This window comes from Macaca thibetana, chromosome 12 (assembly GCF_024542745.1).
Source record: "Macaca thibetana thibetana isolate TM-01 chromosome 12, ASM2454274v1, whole genome shotgun sequence".
Lineage (NCBI taxonomy): Eukaryota > Metazoa > Chordata > Mammalia > Primates > Cercopithecidae > Macaca > Macaca thibetana.
This window is the reverse complement of record NC_065589.1, coordinates 50727948-50754260: the sequence shown is the minus strand read 5'-3', so window position 1 is coordinate 50754260 and position 26313 is coordinate 50727948. Positions and strand designations below refer to the sequence as shown.

Sequence of the window (26313 nt, the reverse complement as noted above, 5' to 3'; positions counted from 1 at the left end):
TATCCTGTTGAATTTTAACACTCTTTTGGAAGCTCAATCCTTTCCTACATTTAAGTTAATACCTATAACTGAAAAAAAATATTTTGTAGCCATGGTCTTCCTTTCCTATTGAGAGAACCTAAAATTTTCTGATTTTTTACAGCCTTGATATTCTCCATATAAGAAAAATGCAAGAGAAAAACCTTGAAATGAAATCACAGAACATAAACTAGGGTCTTATATTAGATTACAAGCCATCTGTTTTCTCAAAATAAAAGCATTAAAATGTTATGTCATTAGTATCATAGTTTGTCAATGCCATCTGATTATTACTTTTTCTCCTCTTATTTTATTCTCCTTCTCCTTCCCCTATTTATTACTTTTTTAAGTTCCCATCTCCAGTGTGACTTTCTTCTGAACTCAAAAACTCATCTAACTATGAAAACATGATCAGTTAACCGTGTACTCACGTTTTCATTCTAATAAAGATTTATCTTCATCTTGAAAGTATTTAAGAATGTTTGAATAACTAGATTTAACCCTGTGGCAAAATGCAAAATATTAACTTATTAGGCCAGGGTTAAAGAAAGATTGGGAATTAATTTTTCACCTTTGTTTCAGTATTGTGGATATAGTAAGAACATTATTTCATGTCAGCAGTTATTCACATCTTGTTATTACTTCATAGTGCAGGATTAAGGAAATCTGTACACATAAAATTATAGTTTAGTTAGTGTTAAAGGAAAAAACTGAAACAATAAGTTGTACTCTTTGTTGCCACACAGCATATGTAGTATTTTATGTTTGAGAGAACGTGGCCATGGTGTCATCCAAAATCAATAGTGTATCAACACTCCCTTGATATAGTGAAGGTTCTGTTGCCTGGTACTACAGTCAGATCGCTTCGCTGTTGCTTCCTATCTTACTTTACAGCCTTTCATTCTATGCCTATTTAATTTCACTCATTGCTTTATTCCTGTGTCCTTCAGCAGTTTCCAATCTGCCCTTCATGGCCATGACTAATACAATATATTAACATACAAAGGTATGTTAACATACAAGGTATGTAAATGGAAATCAATGCACTTGTCATTTCAGCACAATTCCTTATTGCTTGCATTGAACATTTTAAATACATTTTATTTAAACACTAATAACTTTCGTTCTTGCCTTGGAAGTCTAATGATCTTCTTGGCTCCCTGCCCCTACAGCCCTCTAATCTTCACAGCCGTGGCCACTTAGCCCCCATCTGGAGGTTCAGGCTTATTCTGCATTTTGGAGCTAATCTTGTCCCTATGCTGGGAGTATACAAGATATCGTAGCCAAAAGCTAACTGATTTAGCATTCAGACAGCGTTGCTGCTGGTTTCATTCTGACCTTGTAATTTATTTCTCAGATGTAGGCTATGCTTCTCCCAGCCACTTGTAACCAAGGCTTGACTTTGTATATCAGTTCCAGTATCTATCCAGGCTCTCCTATTTCAGTTCTTGATGAGTTTTTCTGATTGACACCAATTTCTCCATGACTAAGGTTCTGCTTTGTCCTTCTCCTTGTCCCATTTGTAACTGAACTTATTTTCTGAATTACAGTTGCTATGGCTGGGTCCTGTAGACAACTGCTAAGCCTTTCTGGTGTCACTACCCTTGCCCGTATCTCTTCATACTGCCTTCATACCATGGATCTGAACTTCTGCAAGAATACCAGGATTAACCCCTTGCTTGCTTGGATGTTTTCCCACTTCCAGCTGCAAATATCTACTTAGACCAGCTCTAACCTTGCAGGCCTTGGAGAGTCAGTGCAAACATGCTGCCTGCAATCTGGCCATCTCATTGTCTAGACATGACAGCAAAGACATATTGTTTCCATTGCATCTTTGGTTGAATTGTTATGCTAACACCCTTCAGTTACTTTCACCTCCTGTCTTCATCTTGGTCCTGCCACTTTATCACTTTAAAACTCAGTTTTCTCTTTTTAAAGTAAAATAATAATGGAATCTACCTCCTATGGCTATTTTGAAGATAGCTGAGAACAAAAAAAAAGTATACAAATGGTACAAATGGATAAAACCCATTGTAAGCAACCAATAATTTTTAGCTGCTCTTACAAGTTCATGTCTTAAATATCTGCACTTGGAAAGTGGAGCTATACTACTTAAAGAATGATCATTAAAAAGATAAGGAGCTAAGAAAATTAAAATTCTTAAAAAAAGATAGAGACTCATGTACTTTTTTTTTTAAGTGAAATAATTTACAAGAAGACAGTTTGAAAAAATGATGCTGAAACACAGATGCAGTCACCAACAAACGTTAGAAACAAAATATTTTAAGGATACATTTCCTATTTGTGTGTCTTGATCTTATGACTACAGAAGAGCCCTAAAGCATTTAGGAAGGAGAAAGAGTCTTTGAATTAGTAATTTATTTTAGAGTAGTATTTCCATAATCACCTGGGGGCCTTTAGAAAACTAAAATTTTAAGCCCCACTTCTGTGAAATTCTGATTCATTAATTTTGGGGCAGAACTAAATAACTGGTATGTTTTAAAAAATTCTCATAGTACCTCTGGCAATCTCTCAGTTTTGGGAACCACAAATTTATCAGCCATAAAGGTACCTAGGATGTTTTTTAAAAAACATAACATTTATTGGCAGGGCATGGTGACTCACACCTGTAATCCCAGCACTTTGGGAGGCCGAGGTGGGCAAATCACCTGAGGTCAGGGGTTTGAGACCAGCCTGAGCAACATGATGAAACCCTGTCTCTACTAAAAATACAAAAATTAGCCGGGCATGGTGGTGCACGCCTGTAATCCTAGCTACTTGGGAAGCTGAGACAGGAGACTCTCTCCAACCCGGGAGGTGGAACTTGCAGTGAGTTGAGATCGCGCCACTGCACTCTAGCCTGGGTGACAGAGTGAGACTCTGTCTCAAAAAAAAAAAAAAAAAAAAAAAAAAAAAAAAAAAGACAGTGAGACTCTGTCTCAATAAAAAACATACATTCGTTTACCTCAAGATGGTCAAACCAGTGCACAGACTCTCTCACTTGGCTCCCAGCTGCCCACTGGCTAGAAGTGTTTGACAGGTATGAAAACTCTTCTGCTGTTTGATTTTAGTAATAGATGTTTATTTCACTTGGCTATTCAAAGGCAGTGTTTACTTGTAAGTATGTAGTTTACCCTAAGAACCACCATTTACTCAGATAGAATCTTCACTTGAAAAATATTTTAAGTGCAGACTGTTTACTACTGCCAAATAATCTTGTCTTAATTTTTTTTCTTCATTTTCCTTAGATGAGTTTTCCCCCTACTCATAAAAGTTTGATCAAAATGATGGTTAACTGCTCTAGGCAAGCACAGTCTGCATACTGAAGAAAATAAAGAGCAGCCAGATGTTTTCCTGAAAAGGGTGAGGTATATGTAAAAAGGAAAAAGAGAAATAATAGTAATAATAATAGGAAGATGAAGACAAAGGAGAAGGAAAAGAAGAGGAGGAGGAGGAAGACAGGGAGGGAAAGGAGGAGGAGGAGGAGGAGAAGAAGAGAAAGTGGAAGAAGAAGAGGAAGAGGAGGAGGGGAGGAGCAGAAGAGAGAAGAAAGGAATAAAAAAGAGGCTGCTTCTTTTCACTATCATGGTACAAAGAACCCCTCAGAAGTTTGAGTTATTCACTTTTCAATGTGCTTAAGGTGGGACCAATACAGTAGAAGGCTAAAATGTTGGCACCCTTTCAAAATAATAAGTATGATTCATTATTTGATGAACATATCTTTATAAGAGCAGTTACTCCATCATCTTAGAAGTCAGATTAGCAACTGGTATGATCTGAATGTTGGTGTCCCCCTCCCCAGATTCATACGGTGAAATCCTAACCTCCAAGATGATAGTATTGGGAGGTAGGACCTTTGGGAGGCAATTAGGTTATGGGGGGGAGCCTTCATGAATGGGATTAGTGCCCTTATAAAACAGGATCCAGAGACCTCCTTTGCCCTTTTTGCCATGTGAAGCTTCAGTAAGAAGAAGGTTATTTTAAGAGAAAGTGAGCTCTTATCGGACATTAAATCTGCCTTGATCTTGGACTTCTCAGCCTTCAGAATGGTGAGAAATAAATTTCTTTTGTTTATAAGCTACCCAGTTTATGGTATTTTGTTATAGAAACCCAAACAAACTAACTCTGATCATCTATTGCTTCCTGATGATGCCTTTTAAATATCTTGAGATAAAGTCTCACTCTGTGGCCCAGGCTGGAATGCAATGGCATGATCACAGCTCACTGTAGCCTCAACCTCCTGTGCTCAAGTGATCCTCCCACCTCAGCCTCCTGAGTAGCTGGGACTACAGGCTAGTGCGACCCTACCCAGCTAATTAGTTTTTTTTTTTTTTTTTTTTTTTGTAGAGATATGGGTCTCGCTTTTGTAGAGATATGGCCCAGGCTGATCTCAAACTCCTGGCCTCAAGCGATCCTCCTGCCTTGGCCTCCCAAAGTGCTGGGAGTACAGACTTGAGCCATCACACCCAGCCCTGATGACACCTTTTCAAAGACATTCTAGTAAATAAGACTTTTTTCCCCTCTATATCCTAACATTGACAGTTTTGGGAGGATTCAATGATATTTTAGTGTACCTTATCAAGTAATGCCATGGATAGCTGCTTGGCTGGCCCACCTCTTAATCCAGTTCCAGAAATTCCTTGCTGTTATTACAGCCCTCATTTTTTTTTTTTTTTCACTTGGGAACTGAATAAGAAAATAAAAATGCAGACAATGTCTTCTGTTGCAGAATGGTTGATGGCGTTAAAAAGAAATTAATCACTGTCATTATTTTGTCTAAAAGAATAAAAACAGCATATTACCAGACGTCCTCGGCATCTTCATCACATTCTGCACCAAACTGGCAAATATCACAGGTGGATGTCTCCTTTTGACTAGTTTCTCCAGAGCCTTCATGGACTGTAGGACAGAAAAAAGTAAAACGAATTCAGATAATTGTGCATTATATCTACAACCCCAGGACAATTTTGTATTAAAGCTGTTACTTTCCCAATGGACCTGTCTGCTATTGAAGCTTCATAAGAATGTCATAAGCAACTCTTTTCTTCCTCCAATTTAAAGACAACTCTAACAATAATATGCTTCCCATTGGTATGTGGTGAACACGTTCGCATTTTGCACACTAAATAAAACAACAAACGTGAGTTTATTGTATTCATCAAAATTATTTGCCTAATAAATAGACCATATGAAAGAGTTATTTAGTTAACAGGGTGTTAAATTTTCACCTCTCTGGGGGAAAGATCTACTGTCTATTTTACTGAAACGTATTTAGAATTTTCTTATTTCCAGATTACGAAACTTTTGGTCCAAAGAAAGTTTTCATGTATAATTTTTAAAAATTTAGATGAGCATCCCTGATTTATTAGATATGCCCACATTTTTTCCCTCAAACAGTTAAGTACTTACAAGAAAAAATATGTTGATTATAAGTTTTTATAAAATAGCTTTTAGTTGTTTTTTACTGTCATTTATTGAATCTCACATAAGTATTGCATAGAGCTAATCACAGTGATTCCTTGTTAGAGGGTTATGAACATATATTTTATTTTAAAAAATACATTGAGTCACTGTTTAGTCACTGATGATGATGATGATTGATATTGGTTCTTTTTTCCTCTAAATGACAAGTACAAAAACGGGCAATATATCACTCAATTATAAAGTTAGCTTTTCAAAATCAGGATACAACAGTGTAAATTGAGAAAAAATTTCTAGTATTTGAGTGCAAGGAATGAGCAACACTTTCAAGGTGAATTACCTCTTTTCCCAGTTAAAAATATATCATTGAAAGAAAAAGTAGTTTTATTTTAAAATGAAAAATTGCAGTCAACTAACTATTGCATACACAGATCATATACACTTAAAAACAGATGTTTAAATCAAGGGAATCTTTAAGAAGTGCACTTCTGCAAAAGATAACATATTTTAAACAGAAAAAGAACATAAGCAATTAATCCCAGCATCAGTTCCTGTCCTTATGAACATTTTAAATAACAAAGACAATTTATTAACATGCACCTTGAACCTGTCAAATCCAGTCTTACTTACTTTGTTTTAATATGTTATTTTCTCTTCATTTCTTCTTTGGTTATTAACAAGAGTTTTTAATACTTATAAAATCAAAGATCTTTAGTTTTCTTTAATCTCCTGCTGTTCAGATGAGTAATTTGATTTACTCAAAAAAGGACAAGAAGACATCCCTAGGAGAGTTATCTGTTTTGTAACTCTTCCAAGAAAGGTGGAGGGATTTATTTTTTCTAAAACATTTTTTTTCCTGTGCTTGATAGTCAACACTTACATTTTTAAAACAGTATGAAGTAAATAGGTCAATTTCAATTGCAAAAGTATTGATGGTATAGTTTTCAATTTGGATGTCTTAAGAAAAAAAACGTGTCCTCCCCAACAGGAAGAAGGAATTTTAGACTCTGATAAAACAAACAGCACTTATCTTATTATCCACTCTACTACTTTAATATAGGCAAGACCATTAGAGTGGACCACGGGGATAAGAGGGAAGCTGGGGCCTCATCTCAGGGGAGACTGAACAGCTGAGGTCGGTCTCTGTATTACTTTCTTATTATTAATGCAACACAGAAGCTGCTAATGGGAGAAAGCCTTTTAGTGTTAGCAAGATTAGCAACTTCCAGACTAAAACTTCCCATTACTCAGGAAAGATACGAACACAATGGCAAGGACCTTAATGAACGGTGATGGCCACTTAGAGACAGCCCCATTTTCTTCAGGAGTTGAGATCTTTGGTAAGGGATCAACTGGAGGTCATCCAGGGATAAATTTTGCTATCTCAGCAGGACTAATAATAATATTTCTACCAGAAGTCACATTACATTTCTATAAAAGGGCAATTATTGGTAAAATGGAGATGTTTGGAAATTCTCCGATAAGGAGAAGTACATTCAAAAGAAGCAGTGGGAATACCCCCATCAATAAGTATTGTGTGAATAAAGTGCCTTTCTATGAAGTCACCCACAAAGAAATATAAAATAAAATCTTTCCACATTACTGGAAACATAGGTTTGCGCCTTTGTATAATAGTAAAAAAAGGACTTAATCAGTGCTCAACTTTCATATCACTTTTTATACCAGTGGTTCTTAAACAGGATCTGATTCAGAGGCTTTCGTGGATCTTGTTTGTTAATATGTTTTTTTTTCTTTTTTTTTTAAATAAAAATGCCCTGAGATATCCTTGGAGATACTGAATTGGACTTAGCTGGGCGCTTGAATATGCCTGTTCTGAATACAGACTATCTCCGAGGAAGAATCTCTGCCTTAAACAATACCAAGAAGGCTTCATCTGTCCAGAGCACCCTCCTCAGGCATCATCTAGCACAGGGCTTCTGATGCTTTAAAGCACACAGGAAGCACCTGGAAGTTTAGTTAAAATGCAGATTCTGATTCATTAGGTGCAAGGTATGGTCTCAGGTTCTGTATTTCTTAAAGTCCCCAGATGCTGCTGCTGTTGGTCCACAGACCACATTTTGAGTAGAAAGAATAGCACTGTGTTTTTCAAACCACAGTTCACAACGTTTTAGCAGGTAGTGAAATTAATGCATCATGACTTGCATTTTTGTAAACATGAAACACACTATACTAGTCTAGTAAATACTAGACTGCATCTTATTTAGCAAGTACATGTTTTATTTTATAACACTGCTTTAGTTATACATATGTACTTACATACAGGGTTGCAATATAAATTGCAATTCTTACTAAAGGTCACAGTAACAAAAGCTTGAAAACCACTGATTTAGTACACGTTACACTCTCAGTAAATGTGTGTTAAATTGGACTGCTACTTCCTTCTCTTCTTTCTATATTACCAGTAACAGGAAAGATCAGTGCTTATTTGCATCCATACACTGATTAAGAATAAAATTCATTTATCTTAAAGTATTATCTTAATCACGCATTTATATTTTAAGCTCTTTTATTTTGAGTTGCAAAGTAAGATAATTATTTCCCATTATTTTATAGAAACTTAGGTTTTGGCAAATGATTGAGGGAAATTTGAGGGGTGAGGGAGGTGGAGCTACTGAAAGAACATTATCCCTAATATTCTGCCCTTCCATTAAAATGTATTTAACACCACCCTGTTCTTCTTGCTGGTCCTATATGATGATGAATCCAGTTCTCACTATCATGCTTCTTGTGACTTATAATATTCTTAACCTGTCATACCATTTCTGAAAACAGTGCACTCTAATGTTCAAACATGGGTAAGCATTGTAATTCACTTTGTTAAAAATGCAATTAAAATTGAAATTCAGCGAAATGAAGTCATCTTTCCACATCTGCTCGTTCCTCATTCACAAATCCAGCCAATCTTGAATCAAAATATTCAGAAAAAAATACAAAATAACAATGCAGAAATACAAATAATAAAAAATAAAAATATAGTATAACAAATTTTTACACAGCATTTATGTTGTATTAAGTATTCCAAGTAATCTAGAGATGATTTAAATTATATGTGAGGATGTGCATAGGATACACCACTTTAATATCATCAGGGACTTGAGCATCCACAAATTTTGGTATACTGTGGGGAGGGTGGGTCCTGGACCCAATCCCCTGAGAAGACTGAAGGATGACCATACACAGATCTTAAGGGTACCTGATATGGTTTGGATATTTATCCTCTATGAATCTCATGTTGAGATGTAATCCTCAACGTTGGAGGTACGGGTTGGTAGGAAGTGTTTGCATCATGGGGGTGGATCCCTTATGAATGGCTTAGGACCATACCCTTGGTGATGAGGCAATTTTCTCTCAGTTAGTTCACATGAGATCTGCTTAAGAGTCTGGTGAGATCTGCTTGTTTAAGAGTCTGGTGAGATCTGCTCGTTTAAGAGTCTGGAACCTCTTCATTCTCTCTCTTGCTGCCTGTCTCGCCACATGACACACCTGCTGCCACTATGCATTCTGTCATGAGTAAAAAGCTCCCTGAGGCCTCACTGGAAGCAGATGCCGGCACTATGCTTCTCATACAGCCTGCAGAACCATGAGCCAAAATAAACTTTTTTCCCTTATAAATCATCCAACCTTAGGTATTCCTTTAGAGCAATGCAAATGGACTAACTCAGTAGCCTTTAATTAGTGTTGAGAAGTGCATATAAAGACACACAGAACAACTCTATCATCCCAGAAAGTTCCCTGGTTACTCTTCCCAGGCAATGCCCTACCACTACCCTGTCTATATATGGGTAGATCTCTATCACCACAGATTAGTTTTAACTATTCTAGAACATCGTATCAGTGGAATAACTCAATATGTAATTTTTGTGTCAAGTTTCTTTCACTCAAAATAATAACTTTTGAAATTAATTCAGGTAGTTGCATGTATCAATAGTTTATATCTTTTTATTGCTTAGTATTCCACTGAATGAGACACTGCAGGTTATTTATTCACTCTCCTGTTGAAGGATATCTGGGTTGTTTTCAGTTATTGACTGAAAATTATAATTGGGTATTTATGAATAAAGCTGCTGTACAAATCCTTGTAAAAGACTTTGTGTACACATATGTTTTTATTTCTCTTGAATAAATAACTAGCAGCAGGATTACTGAATCTTAAGGCAAAAATTATTGTTGTTGGTGGTTTTTAAATTCCCCACCTGCAGGAATGTTTAATATCTTTTGGGTACAAACCTGTTGTCAGATATATGTGTTGCAATATTTTTCTCGGTCTATTTTGTTGACAGTGCTAACCTTGCATTCCTGGGAAAAGTCAAACTTGATCTTTGTATATTAACTTTTTAATATATTGCTGGATTTCATTTGCTAATATTTTGTAGAGCATTTTTGTATTTATTTTCACGAAATATATTGGCTGTAATTTTCTTTTCTTGTATTTTCCATGCCTGCCCTTCATGAAATGAGCTGAAAAGTGTTCCCAAGTCTGCTATTTTATGAGAGTTTGTGTCAGATTAGTATTATTTTTTATTCATATGTTATAACTCACTAGTGAAACTATCTGGTCCGGGAGTGATTTTTTTGTTCTTGTTGTTCAATTACAAATTTGATTTCTTTATACAAGGCTATTTCATTTTTTATTTTATTGATTTCTGTTCTTATATCCTTGTGCTACATACTTAAGACTTAATTTATTATTTTTCTAGTTTCTTAAAATGGAAGTAGAAATGCTTGACTTTATGTCTTTTTTGTTTTCTCATATGGGTATTAAAATGTATAAATTGCCTTCTAAAGATTGCTTTAGCTGCATACCACAAATATTGATATGTTGTATTTTCATATATTTCTGTTCAAAATATATATTGTAATGTCCTTTGAGATTTCTTAGACTCATGAATTATTTAGTAGTGTGTTTTTAACTTCCAAATATTTGGGGGTTTTCAAAGGCATATTATTTTTATTCATCTTCATTAAATTTAATAATTTAATTTATCATCATTGGAGAACACATTGTTTAATTTAAATACTTTGAAATGTATTGTAACTTGTTTTATGGCCCAGGATATGGTCTATCTTTCTGAGTATTCCATGTGCACCTTAGAAGTTGTAACTTGCTCTAGTGTGGAACAATTTTCTATTAATGTTAATTAGCTTACATTGATGGTTAGTGTTGTTCAAATCATCCATAACTATACTGATTTTTATTTAATTGTTTTATCTATTACTGAGACAATAGTGTTAAAATCTATATTGGTGACTGTAAATTTGCATCTAGTTCTCTTGTTTTGTCAGTTTTTGTCTCATACTTGGGAGCTTTGTACTGGGGGTATAAACTTTTAGTAGTCTTATGTCTTCTTGAATAAGTGATTCTTTTATCATTATGAAATGACCCATTAAAATTTCAAGCACTGTTCAGCTTGAAATCTACTTTATTTTGATATTCACATTGCCTCACCAGGTTAATTTTTTGCTTATTGTTTCCATCATTTTACTTCCAATCTCTTTGCTCCTTAAGTTTAAAGTGTGTTTCTTTTAAACGACATACAATTTAGTCTAACTTATAAAAAAATCTAGTCTGGATTTAATCAGGGTGTTTAGTCCTTTTACTTCAATTACTGATATGTTTAGTTTTAAGCTCACCAACTTGGTGTTTGCTTCATATTTGACCAATCTTCTCTTTCTCTGTTTCCAATTCTGTCTTTTTTGTGTGTAATAAAGTATTCTTAGGTATATATTTTACTTCATCTCCAATAAATTTTTGGTGGGGAGGTAGTGTTTCTTTGTTATTATTATGGTGGTTGCTTTAAGGATTACAATATGCATCTTTAAATTATTCTAATCTATTACTTCATGAAAAATTTACTAACTTTATGACAATATATTTCTAATTATCATATTCCAGTCTTTGCAATCTTATTGTCATGCATTTTATTTCTACCTATGTGATAAAACTCATGTCCTTTTAAAAAATTATTTTTACTTTATACAGCCATTCTACTCTTTTGTGTTAATTTCAAAGGCAAAAAGCTAAAGTTTTCTGTACAAATGAAGACCCTTGCCAATCGCTGCTAAATGATTTGACGTCTGTTCTGTATTTGCCCTAACTTTTCAAGACTTATCTGTAGTACCACATTCTCCATGAAAAACACTTTTGGCATATGATGCAGAATAGATTGTATCATTTTCCCCCATTATCTTTCCTCCCTTTCTGATAAAAGGATTATATGTTTCTTGCCATAGCTGCATGACTTGCAGTTCCCTGATATCATCATTAGTTTTCTGACATGCTTTTGCCATTGAAATGTGAGTGGAATCGAGAGAGTTCTTAATAGAAGCTATTAAAAAGCTATCATGCGAATTTCTTTTTTTCTTGCTCTTTCCTTCTGTACAAAAAAGGCACATCTCAAAATATGGGCTATTCCTTCAACCAGTTCCAGAAGGAAAAGATACATAGAGCACAGTCACAGTTGACTTCAGTTATCAAAGCAAGGAATATGCCAATGATTCTGTAAGCCTCTGAGATTTTGAGGTCATCTGTAATTTTAGCTTTACCTAGTGAAAGCTGACTAATAAAATATGGATTAATGTTCTTGATAAATTCTAAGGAAATAAATATTTTTACATCATTTTCCACAGTTCAGATTTTGGTTGCTTTACTTACCTATACAAACCAAGATCTCCTTTTAGTTTTCTCCAAATCTGCCTTCAAACTTTCTAACATTTTCTTTCTTTGTCAGTATAGATTTCATAATAGTTAAGGTATGTTTCTTCTGTTACATTTTGACTTTCTCCCAACATAACACTACTATTCCTACTTTATGCATGGTTCAAATTTTCTCTTCCATATAGCTCTAGTACGTCTCTCTCATCAACATGTAAGATGTCCCATTTAAATTAAGCATAGCATAACATTAAACACACTATAAATGTGTATAAATAGAAGTATTTACATACATCAAGTGTGAAATAAAGCAGGAGGTCCCCGAAACTATCAGGTTATGTTAACAAAAAAAAAAAAAAGGAGACTTCTAGATGTAAAATATGACACAAAAATACTGGTTCTACACTCATTTAAATTATTACAAAGCTGAGAAAAGAGCTTTTACACATATTTTATGCAGATATTAATCTGGTTATCTCAAACTTTAGAATGTACTTTTCTCCTATTTTAGTCAATATCAATCTAGTCGTCAGTGTTTTTTTCTTAAATAGGTAACAAAATAGTTCTTGATAGGCTTATCTTTTTTTCACTTTATTTACATAGATAAAGAAATGATTAGTGATAGCATTTAATATATCTGTGGTAGCTAAAATGACTATCAAGTTATGAACAGCAATTTTTCTTTTTGAATAAATTATAAAAATTATTGTCTCATTATCACAAAAAATCTGAACTGTGAGTTTACATTCAAATAAAGGACATATTTGACTTAGAAAATAAAAAGAAAATTTTAAATAAAAACTCTCCATTCTGTTCTTTAATTTGTACAACTTGCCTATTTTGCATCTTGTGTGAGTTTTCCCTCCATATGCTTCTCCCACATGTGAGTAAGTTGTATTTAAATGATGGAAGCTGTTGACAGTTCCTAGAGGCCTAGACAATTCTAAGTTGTTGTTTTTGAGCTGTAGTCATATTTTCTTTAAAATTTTCTAAATTTTCCCTAGAAACCCCAATACAACTTTAAAGAAAAATAGTAAGAAAACACTTTCCTTTTTTTCATAGATTATGACATATGAGTCATATGAATAATAGTTATACTGTTACATCATATTATTAAAATGTGAAAACAAGAAGTAGCATTTTGGTTTGTTATCTATAAAACTAAAACAAAATACTGCATATGTATCTGTCGTAGTGCAGTAACATATGTTCAGATTTTAGGGAGGAAATCCATTATCTTTGTTTCTTTTTGATTAAAAAATATATCACCACTGATAATTTTTAATTTTAAATTGATTTTAATGCCAAAAACTAAATTACACTCAAACATAATGGTTTACAATTCCAAAATCCACTTGAAAAGCCCAAGAACCAAGCTTATGATTAAACAAATGTAATTTCATATTAAAGACTTCAAAAGAAGAGATCATTACAGAATATTTAATTTTTCATAATTAAGCTAGTTTGCTAGAGCTTGACAAAGCTTCTTTAGAAATCACACATAATTTATCTTTTGCATATTAATGAAAAATAATTTAAGAGATTAATACAAAGCTACTATATTGAGGGAGAATTCTATTATCATTTAAGCCTGTCAGAGTTACAACTGAAGATACTCAGTTTATTTTAAACAGGAGAAAGAGATTAATGAAGTCAGGAAGGAAGGAAAGAAGAAAGGAAGGAAGGAAGGCAGACAGCCTGATATCATGCATAGCAAAATTCATTTAGAGCAGGTTACTATGCCAGACTTCATGAAAATATATCATACCAACAATATGGTATTATAATTAAATATAGCCGTTATTCCCAGGATAATTTATTTGAATCATTTTATGCATATTCATATAAACGGTTTTTAATTTTTTCTTTATTTAATTCCTGAAAGATGAGGAATTTCTTTTTTATTGGTAAATTATAAACATTTGCTTGGGCTACTGCAGGGCAAATCCCAGTTAGAGGGGATTGAGAAAAGCCTGGGAGGTTACTAAGTGGAAACAGTAAATGTAGCCAATACTTTCGCACAGATTTGCTAATGAGGAGAACAGAGAATGCAGCATTACTTGGATAAAAATGTAGGGTCAAGAGAGAGATTTTATGGAAGAATAGTGCTCAGGCATCGTTGTGTGCTAAGAGGAATCACAGAGCATAGAGGAACAAAGTTAGATGGGAAGGAAAGCGGGTAATTACAGGAGCAAAGCAGGGATTGGGTTTAGAGAGAGGTGTGGTGGTTGGTCTTAGAAGCAGGACCATGTCTTCTGGAGGAAGAGGGATGGCAGAGTATGCAGGTACATATGTAGAGAGGCGGTGCCACTGAAAAGGCAAGATGAAGTTGATCTCCTCTACTTGTATTCGTTGTTTCTCTTGTATTTACATCTAAGGAGGTCATCAGTTGAGGTGATGTAACAAGGAAGAAGGAGGTGTGAAATACTGCAGGAAAATTAATGTGAATAAAGGAGGACCAAAAGTCTTTCTAAGTCTTTCTTACCTCAATTTGTTGCTTGCCAACTTTGTACTTAATTCTTCTAATTAGTAAGCCTCTAACGAATAAAGATGTATCTTTATTAACTTATACTTCTGTATGTCTTTAGCAAATGGCATTTGGTTTTGATGACTTAAAGGTATTTTGTGATAGAGCAAGTTTCATTTGAATAATCAAATAAAGACTTAATTGCCAATTGAGTTAACTTTAACCTACTAAATATTTGTTTTGGTAGAGGGACTTCATAATCTGTTAATAACTTACTCCATGTTTATGTCCTAAATATTTTCCCATTCTGTCACCACTGTAGTGGTTGTGATCTTTATCATAACTTGCCTAAAGTTTAAAGTAACCTTCTAACTAGCTGATTTATGTACTTACAAACCTGCCTTTCTCAAACATATCTCCCATGTCTCTTACTGAAATGAAAATCTAATAGTGACACTTAAAACTGAAAATGACATTAAGTAATCTAAATGCACTTGCATCTTCACAAAATTCTCCTAATGCTAAAAGAAGTAGATTTGGGTTGTCCAGAGTCTTTTTTGAGGCTCAGAACTTTTAGTTATAAAATAAGATGCCTGCCGTGCTCATGCAGATTAAATAGGAAGATGTGTGACTTTGCTTTGCACCCTCCAAATTGCTCTGCCACTCTTAAGGCGTTACCATTAAGAAAGTGTTAAAGGTGAAGGAAAGTCATTATCTTATTCCAAGTAAGATGGTTCTTTGAAGGAAGTTCACAGCTGAGCATCTCAAATGTGAATTTTTGACCGGATAATGATGCTGAAGTAGAAATATTTGTATGAACAGAGGAATAAGAAACACAAAACAACATAACAAAAACAGATAAATATATTGTGGAGCCTATAGTAAAAGTCTTCCTCTGAAACATCCAAATTTGGTTTCTTATACTGAGGAGTAAAAGGATCAAGGGAGGAGCAAAGGAGCAAGTAAGAAATAGATAAGAAGTCCCCAGCAGATATCTTCAGAAATTGCCTGGAGCTCCAGCCTCTTTGTTTTAGTGCACTGGACTTTGGATAAAAGAAAGCACTAAAGTGATGTTTTCTCTTTTCTTATTGATGAAGACAAAAACAAAATAAGGGCTTTATCCTTTTCTTTTAGTACTTGCCTACTATGGGTAGTAGTTTTCACTGTAAGCCTGACACATTATCCATCTAAGTCTAACTTCTAAGTCTAGGTAAAACTTAAAGAAGAAATTTAAAAAATCAGGCTTGTTTAAATACATAACTTATTTGATATAAATAGAACAATGAAATAAAAGAGTAGCAAAAATATAAAAAGCCAATTTTAAGAGGTCAACATATTTTGTAAAATTGGTAGTTTATAGCAATAATTTTTTTGAATTGCCTGTAATATTTTCCAGCCTAGTTTTGTTACCTAAGGCCTTTTTCCTGGTTTTTTTTTTTTTTTTTTTTTTTGGGAGGGGGGAATTACAATAACCAAAACATTAGAAAGAATGGCAAAACAGAATTCAGTGCCTGTAATTAGTTTCAGTCTTTTGCTAGATCCAGCTACATACCTTCCTTGACCCCCTGCTTGACTCACATTGAGGGACCCTATTTCATCTCTACAATTTCTCTTTTGCTATTGGCTCTAGGTGGTAGAGTCAGTGACTCCTGTGATTCCTTCTTCCAGCTTACAACTGCCCCTCAAGCTCTGGTTTCAAATCCATAATTTATAGTCTACCCCCTAGGACCCCTGAAGACCTCTGCAGTGATGCCCCATCTTGGAATCTGCTCCACAAGCAGCCAAATAAGGAGGTCCCAGCACCTTAAGTTTCATTCCTATCTATCCAAAGTGTTTTCACATGCTTTATTTTAAATCAGCATACAAACAACAACAGCAACAACAACAGATAGCAAGAAGAAAAATGTATCCTCAAACATTTAAGGACAGGAAGATCAGATTTATTTGATTTCAGGTGTGAAAGAAGACATGACCATCTTCCACAAAATGAAAAAAAAAAAAGAAAACAAAAAACAAAACTCACAAAATGGTCTAAGAAAGCTGAAGAGCTGGAATAGGTTAGAAATTGACTTTGAACTAATCAATATGTCTGCTTACGAAACCATTAGCTCAGTCTGAAACTATAAAGTGAAAATAAATATTTTTGGAAAGACATCTAGTTTTAAAAAAAATGCATGAGTTTTAGAGAAAATTTTACTGCCATTAGATCACCAAGGTTACCCAGAGATAAATGCAAAGAGATAAATTTTTTAAAATTAACAATGTTCTATTTAGAACTTCTTAATCAGGTTAATTTTTTCAACTTTAGGTTTTTAAATTCAAACTACTTTCATTCCTAGCTGCATCAAGTTTCATGGATCTTCTATTTTTAAACATGTTATACCTTAATTGTAATATAATTGGAAATCAATCAATTTCCCTGTTTTTTCTCAATTTAGAAAAAAAAAAATATATATATCTTCAAGTTTAGGGGGAAAATTGCTATTGGCCTGAACTATGAAGGTTTAGGTTTAACTGGAACCATTATTACTTTTGTTTAATGCTTGTTTTAAGGATATTATACAAATATTGAAGGACATATAAGCTAAAATTTTCAGGTATAAGTTATAATTTAGATTTGTGAATGAATAAAAGCATATTGGAAACAATAATAAACCCAAGAAGCATTTTAAATGTCAAAGGATCTGTCTTACTATAACATAGTGAGTCACACTGATGGAATTAATGACAAAATTTTTGAAATTCATGTTTTGTAGGGCTTCACTGTTGTTCATATAATTTCAGATTATGCCTCAGTTTAGAAGCCAATGAAGTATTTCTAATAACTATGAAATACAGGTTAATAAACAATTTTGAATGACTTTTTAAAAATGTAAGTCTGATTACGATATAAGCCTGTTTAGTTCAAAGGCTTTAAGGATGAAAATACACAGTCCTTATCATCGTATTCAAAGTCTTTCATGATTTTCCCCCACCCTACCATCTCACCTTCATCTCTAGCCCCCTGGGCATGTTTCTTATGCTGCAATTATACTTGTCATGTTGCCAGGGATTTATACACACTGTAATCACTATCTATAAGGGCATATCTCCTCCTGCCTCTGTGGCTGATTCAGACTCTAACTTGAAGATTCAGCTACAGCATCACACCATTTAGGAAAGATGTAGTCACTTTCCTCCCCTTTCCTCCATCCTTGTGTTGGGCTCTTAATTTGTGGCCCCACAAGCACTTAGTAATTATCGCATTCTAGAACTTGAGTTATTTTTACGATTCTTTCACTGTTTAACCTTGAGTTCTTCAAGGTTATGTCATATGTTTCATTTGCTTTTATATCCATCTTAGCACGGGGCTTGAGAGGTAAGAACTAGAGGTCAAAGAAATTTCAGAATTTGAGATCTTTAAATCATAGCAGTTCTAGGTAATAACAAGATGTAACCACACGTCCAGATGGTTAAACCGAAGTTGAGGAGTCTGAGGACTATGGGGCCAATGTTGAGAAGAAAGATCAAATAGACCTTTTGGTAGTTATTAAAGTTGTGCAGTCAATGTCCAGGCATAAGGCAAGTCTGCATTTCCTAGGTGCCCTGTGGTTGACTGGGTCACATTATTTATTCTGACTAATGAGTTGCTGAGTGGAAAGTGACATGGGGTCAATTCAGGGTAGAACATGTAATTCCAAGTTGCAGACCCTGAAGAGCACTCTTTCCCTACTGTGCGAGTGCTTAGAACAAGTAAGGGAGGAGGCCAAATTAGGAGGCTGTGCAGCAGAGAGATAGTAAAAAGTGTCAAATGTGGCATATAATTTGAAAAGAGAACTGATGAGATTTACTGATGTCCTGGGGACAGGTGTAATGTCAATGTTTAAGATAGCTGCTCTCTGTCCAGGTCCTCTGGTGACTACAATATGCAGAGCCAGCTGCCCCACCTAGCATCTTGCCCAACTAACTGCAGTGAACAAGTAGTGAGAGTGAGAAGTGAGCCTTGGTTTTCTTAAGCCACTAAATTTTGGGGGATGTTTTACTATTGTCTAACTTTACACAATCTAGCACTACTTGAATATTTTACAAGATAAGGCTAAGTGGCACGGATGCAATCTGCTTATTCTTACATGTAGGATGAGGTCTATATTATAGATCTTATACCTTCTTAGAAACCTGAAACGTGTCAATTTCACCATTAGCTCTCAAGTATCCAGCTACCTGATTGGTTACCCTAAGAAAGGGTACCGTCATCTCTCAGGGTCTGTGAGGGATTAGTTCCAGGAATCCCTGTGAACACCAGAATCCATAAATGCTCTGTTCCCTAATATAAAATTGTATAGTAATTGCATATAACCTATGCACATCCTCTCATCTACTTTAAATCATCCCTATGCTATTTATAATACTACAATGTAAATGCTACGTAAATAATCCTTATACTGTTTTAGGGAATGATGGCAAGAAAAAGTCTGTACATGTTCAGTACAGACGCAATCATCCACGTTTTTTCAAATATTTTATTCCTTAGTTGGTTGAATTCATGGATATGGAACCCACAATACAGAGGGCTGACTACATACGAAAATAAGTCATGCGCTGAGTCACTGAGAAAAGTGATAGTGATGTGGAGTTCAGCAACCTATAACTAAAGTATGGGGAAAAGGTGGCATAGGCAAACAGCATGAACTTCAAATAAGAAGCATTTTATTGGATAGTGATGCTGGATTGCATTGAAAGTGGTTTGAAAATGACAGTACGAAGCAACGAATATATAGTCTGCTAGCTTTACACCAGAGATGAGAGTAGAAGTAGATAAGGTTTGAGGGGTGTTGCTCTCTAGTAGAGGAGAAGACAGGAGCAAACTGTTGGAACATTTAGAACAATTTAACCTTACTTTTTCTATAGAGCTAATATTGATAATAACTATCAAAAAAGGTGCAAGAATATACCTAAATTCTTGCATCCTTAAATAGGCCCAATTTCACTTTCACAGAACATACAGGAAATATATTCGAATAATCTCTTGTATTTTAAAAGTTATATTCTCATGCATACTTTAAAAAACTTAAAGCACTTTGATACAAAGATCAGACTGTGGCTGATTCAGGCTATCCCCAAAAGCCAGGGGCAAGGTGGGGGAACCAACACATTTTTTTCCTACCTCAAGACACATTCTGTTTCCTGACCAAATCCATACCCACACAACATCCTGTACTGTTGCTTTCATTTTTCCTCAATGCTGCTTAGATTTCTTCATGAATATTCGTATTTTTAGATTAGATAAAATGAATAGAAGTCTTTTTCCCTGAAAAATATGTGGTGTGATTCAAAGAAAATGTTAATGAAATGAAATACTTAAAACTTTGTGAAATATTGATATGCAGCAACTGATTTTGTCTCTATACTCAAATGCTTTTTCTTTGTGTATCTGAAGTACCATTCTTATGGGATTATGTAGATGTACAAGCACTGGTATTGACAGCATTTTTAAGTGGGAGAGAAGAGAGAGGAAAAGAGATTTAATCTATATAGTAGTCCACGAAGACTAATCATATATTTGCTGCATCATATTCATTTTTTCAGGAATACCACTTCCATATAGGAATACTTTCCACCAGCACAACATAAGTACTCCAAATGAAGAGGACACGGCCTGAGTTGCTGAATTCCATGTCAGAAGCATGGGCTGTCTTTCATGACAAATCTCATTCCTCCTCTGCTCCCACACTGCCTGACAAGCAGTTCAAAGAGAAAGGTTGTTAACCACATTCCTTAGCCTAAAAAGGGTTTCCAAATAAAACATGTACCTTGCTTTACTCTTAAGAGGGTCAGATGGGCCGGGTGCGGTGGCTCAAGCCTGTAATCCCAGCACTCTGGGAGGCTGAGATGGGCGGATCACGAGGTCAGGAGATCAAGACCATCCTGGCTAACACAGTGAAATCCCGTCTCTACTAAAAATACAAAAAAAATTAGCCAGGTGTGGTGGTGGACGCCTGTAGTCCCAGCTACTCGGGAGGCTGAGGCAGGAGAATGGCGTAAACCCGGGAGGTGGAGCTTGCAGTGAGCCAAGATCGCACCACTGCACTCCAGCCTGGGCAACAGAGCGAGACTCCGTTTCAAAAAAAAAAAAAAAAGAGGGTCAGATGGTTGAGGTAGTGATTTGTTTGTGTGTAGATGGGTTTGTGCAAAGAAATGAAAAAAATATTCAGGTGAGGTATTTCTAAATGGGGAAGATGTGTTTTAATGATAGTGTGTATTTTATATCAGCTATACCTGGCAGAGTCCCAGGGCAAGGTGAGTATACTATAAACAAGGAAATCTCCTTAGTGAAAACTGCTATATGTTGAGAGAAATCTGTGGGTGGGATAGGATATAACAGCCAAGGGTGTCACTTGTGTAGTACATGTTTTTAAAAGCAGGTTTCACATCAGTTTTAATGCAGCTGGGAATGATTTCAACATTTTTTTTTTAAAGCAAGTTACTTGTATTTAACTCCTATTTAAAAACTCAAGACTATATATCATCAGCAGCCCAACATTAGATTATAAATAAAAACCAGCCTCAGAACTTCAGGAAAATTAAGAAGCCAGTTGCATTCTTGGTGAATAGAAATGTACACTTCAAAACCTACTAGTTTGTTTAGTGCATCTGTTAAACGATACAATATCCACATCTATGATTACTCCAGAGATCAAATTAAAAACATTCCTCATTTTTTGGTTTGTCTCTGAGGAAAATACAGAAAAACAAATGCTAATCAAAAGATTAATTGACTTCTCAATGTATAATACATTAACCATTCCTTCAACCTTTAAGAAAAAAAAATAAAATGAAATAAGGTGTTATCTAATATATTCTTGGTAAATATTATACAATTTTAAGATTTTTGTCAGAATGAATTTGATTTAAGTCTGTGAATCTTTTCCGAATATTTCTACAGTTATCTAGATAGAAACATCATACATAAAAATGTTCTTTATTCCAGAATAGATGAAACTCCCAGTGGTAAAAGAAGATTTAGGTATCTCTCAAGGTTTCTTATCACAAAGCAACATAACTCTCTGATGGTTCAGTGCCTGGGAGGGTCAACTGAGATCACTCATCAAATAAATCAAATAGATGACTAAAAGAGTGGGCACCTGTAGTTCCTTTATTTTCTGACCTCAAATCTTTCTTCTAAGAAGCCAGTAGAGAAATTAATATGTCACTTGATGTGGCTTATCCAAACCTGAGTATCAACCTGCCTTCGGTTGCTGCTATTAGTTTTAAGAAGGTTTGACTCACTTTTTAAATAATTATATTTAGTTTTAACATTTTAAATCACAAATTACAAAACCTCATACATTGAGGAAAAGGGGTGGTGAGAAGGTGGAGACTGTAGTGAGTTTGGTCTCTAAATTTCTAGGAGGAATCTTATTGCAAGCATCAAAAATCCATTTTGTTGGGTGATCATAAAATATTCTATAAATATTTATTGAATGATAAATTACATTTTATATATCTTTTTGGTTAATATTTGTCTAAAAGTAGTGTTTTAAATTACTACTATAAAAAACAAAACAAGTATTTAAAAAAATGGAAACAAAATGTTCTAGGTTTGTATTTTCCAATACGGAAGCTAGTAGCCACCTGTAGCTGTTTAAATTTACACTAATTAAAATTAAATCAAATTAAAAATCCAGTTTCTCAGTTGGACTAGCTACATTTCAACTGGTCAATAGCAACATGTAGCTAGTGGTTACTGTGAACATGTCCATTACCACAAAAAATGTTATTGGATAGTGCTGCTCTAACAAGTATATAACTCAAATACATTATATAATAGCATCCATGAATCAGTCTTCCCAATTCAGGGCTTTTGTTTTAGAGCCTTTCAGACTTTCAAATTGTATAAAATAAGAGATAGCATGACTGCCATTTTCATCTTCTCATGAAGTGGAGAGAATGATCATATATGTGTGGTGTGTCTATGTGTGTTATTTTTGTATATATTTCTCTTGATTAATAAACAAACACAACAGAAAACTTCCATAAATGAAAACACACTCATTGTATCTAAAGGGCTGAAACAAAGCTGTCTTCTAATTTATTCTTAACATTAACATCTTAATGACGAGCATCAATATTACTGTGGCTTGAAGTTCAACAGATTGAATAATCGAACTAGGCACAGAAGGATGAATGTCGCTATAATGAATATCTTTGGTTCCTCTGCCCAAGGCTCTGGCTTCTATATTTGCAATTACATTTATAGTTTGGATTAGCATGCCTATCTCATCCACTGAGATTAATTATTGTATCCAGAGTACAGTACTATTATACACATACTATGTATATCCTTGCAAAAGTGCTTTCTTTTCACGGGGGCCGAATTCTTCCTTGTATAAATTTTGCTATGTGAGTTTAAACAAAGACAACATGGAACCCTTGAGCAGTGTATTACTTGTAATAGGACAAACTTCATTTTCAGTGGCTAAAAATTTCCTACAAAAGAATTGCCTTCCCAACTGACATCAACAGGTCTCTCATTACTAGCAGTTTGAGGAATGAGATTAAAGCAATACGAAGGCATATAGAGATTTTAATTATGTTTTCACATCTAGAAGCAATGATAAGCTGGGGATCTGCCATTACCTTGATATTTTGGAGATAAATGGGTATCTGAATAAATAGAAGCCTTCAGCCTCTGCATCTGTCACTAACATATTTCACCCTAATTGCAAAATATTTATTTTAAATATTAGGAAGCACACTGAGGAAGCTAACTTCTATGGAGAAAAAGAGATTTTCAATTTCTAACTTTTCCAGGTTAATTTAACTATTAGGGAGATACTAAGGATGGCATTTTATTTTTCAAACTGTTGACTTTGTATTCTGTACATGAGCAAGGAAGAGAAAAAGGAGGAATAAAGAAAGGAAGAAAAGAAAGAAGGAAGAAAGGAAAGAAGGAAGCAAAGAATGAAAGAAGTAAAAGTGTAAGGAACTACCTGTATGGTCCCTCTGTGGGTAAAATCTGTTTCATTTTGCTCTTTGTGTTAGCACCCACACATTACTTGGCACAGAGTAGGTACTTAGGGAATATTTGTTACATAAGAAAAATAATAAAAGTCTTTTTTTCCAAACTTAGTATTTATAGGTATATGTTTATAGTTATAAACTTTCTTTACTCAAATATCTATTACTCTGTTATATTTGAGAAACTAACATACATTACTGTCCTCTCCTTTCTTTCTATGTCTCCCTTATTCTCTTTCTTCCTTTACTATTATTAACAGAGGTTTTAGATTGATCAGTTAAATTCCTAATATTTGGGAGCATCCCACACAAATATCTTCTCTAAATCTTTATTTACTTAAAAATAGAATGCCATGAGAGAATTGAAGTAAAACTAGATTTAATTTTTAATTCAATGATATAAACCAATCTCTCTAGCTTTTTCATTTACTCCACCAACACTTACTAAACACATTAAGTGGCAGAATGGGGAGAAAACTGAGCTAAATAAAGTCCCTGTCACTATGGATATTATAGTATTATCATGCTTTAAGACCATGTACTGCACTCTTCCTTTTAAAAAACCAGCAAGTTCATTTATCCCACTCCTCCAATTCACTCCCATGCCCACCCTCTACTACCAGCACCTTATTGGTAAGTGGTGGGGAGAGTGAAATTGAAGGAAGCAATTTTGTATTACTGGATTTTGATATTGTGGAACTCAGGCTCTGGGGCAGGGTGTCCCACCACAGATGGTGAAGTGGCACGTGAGTGATCAGGGAGCAGCCAGTGAGCCAAAAAGTCTGCACAGGAAGTGCTTAGGTGTGTAATTAAAGTGGGAGTGAAGATCAAGCTCAGGGCTCAGTCTTCTGACTACATACCACCTCCTGCAATTCTCCAGATAGGACAATCTGAGCTTCGGTTTGACCCTTTTCCTACTCTTACCATTTCATTTTCTTTTTCAGAGAAATCGGTCATCAGAAAATGATATCTAAATGGTAATGTGTCACTGTGCTGATGAGTAGGGTTACAATGCTTGAGACAGATAGATATATGCAAGTAGGGCAGCTAGATGGCAGATCAAAGGCATTTCCTGACCAGAAGGTGGAAAATAGCAGTTGAGAGTTTTAGCAAATGCACTTAAGAATCTAGAGGAGCTTCTCAGGCATTTATTACAAGCTAATTCAAACCCGTAAGGTTATGGAAGATTTTGTGAAAAGCACTTCTTAACTGACCAACTGTCAATTAGCAAAGAAAAAAATGCCTCAAGTACTCCATTATGATGATGATCAAATAAACGGCCTTTGATTACTATAATAATGGCAGTATAATGTATAAAAAAATCTCTGGTTTTTGATATGAAAAGAATTCATAACTGGTGATCATCTGTAAAATCTGCTCTGGGAAACTACAAGTATAATTGCCCAATGATGCCAATTTATTTTTTTCTTCCTCAAACTTTTAGGTGATCTATTATAATGAGAAACAATAATCATTAAGGTTTGATCATGCTAATCTAATTTTCTGGATGGCTTATTAACCTTCCAAGGGTGTCTTTCGTCTACTTCTTGATCATTAAATCAGGCAATAATGAGGCCAGGAATGAGGAATGTCAATTATATAATAATGTCTGAGTGGATACAGAAGGTATCATGGATATTTAAATTTATGTTTTCAAGTTTGTCTACATTTATGTGTTCATATACACTTGTACATATATACTTTTATATGTATGTACATATTTATATATGTTTATACATATAAGCACAATGTTCTGATTTCTTATAAGAAAGAGACTTAACAAAACTTCTATGTCTTAAAACATTATTTAACTTTTTTTCTAAACTAAATCTGGCTCCTTGCCAACCCCCATGTGTGTGAACTCTGGAAAATAAACAGACTATAGCACACACTAGAGTCTGCCTTAAACAGTACACATTCATTTAAACTGTACTATCGTCTTTTTAAAAAAGCAATAATTTCCAAATCTGACCAATTATAAACACTTAAGAAAAGGAAAGAATGCTTATTCCAAAGGATTGTTCATTATTAGAAAGACAATGGCATAATTAAAAATTGATGGGTTCTGGATCACAGAGATCTGAGTATAACACCAGGTTAAGTCTGTACTGGCCATATGTCTTTGGGTAATCAGTAAAACTCTAAGCCTTAGTTCCATCATCTGTAACATGAGGATAACAGTACTGATTGGAGGAATATTCTGAGATTAGATGCAACATATAGAAACATCTTGACACATGTCAATAAATGGTAAACCTTCAATAAATGGTAGAAATTATTCTTTATCTCTCTGGATTGGAAACTATTTCTTCACTGAATTAACTTCTTGGATCTGGACAAAAATATTTATATTCAAACCCAGTCTCTTGTGTTCCTTTTTGTCAGAATTAATTCTAGTCATTGGATCTGGATAGCAACAGAGAGTAAGAATTTTTACTATGAGTGTTAGAGATACATTGCAGAGATGCTTTTAATTTGAATCAGGAAAATTCATCACTTATTCTTACTGATTCTGCATATTACAGCTTATTTGTGGGGAATTCAGGCCAAGGACCCTCATTAGCTCTTTCTTATTCTTTCAGCTAAATCTCAATACAAATGAAAAACCATATTCTATGTAGTGTCTGTTTATAAACTTTAAAATATCACAAATCTGACAACAGATACTGCTATTTAATCAACTATATCAGTTCTGGTCTGAAAAGGAAAAAAAACCATAAATGTTTCTCAAACTGAA

The 26313-nt window shown here is 34.5% G+C and overlaps 1 protein-coding gene across 1 annotated transcript in view; it reads right to left on the bottom strand.

The window, feature by feature from the left end:
* The window catches only part of TMEFF2 (transmembrane protein with EGF like and two follistatin like domains 2), a 1316754-nt gene that overhangs the window by 105646 nt on the left and 1184795 nt on the right, over positions 1-26313 (bottom strand). The window contains exon 6 of the mRNA XM_050751619.1: positions 4821-4917. Coding sequence (XP_050607576.1) covers positions 4821-4917 — 97 coding nt within the window. The remainder of the gene's footprint in view (positions 1-4820; positions 4918-26313) is intronic.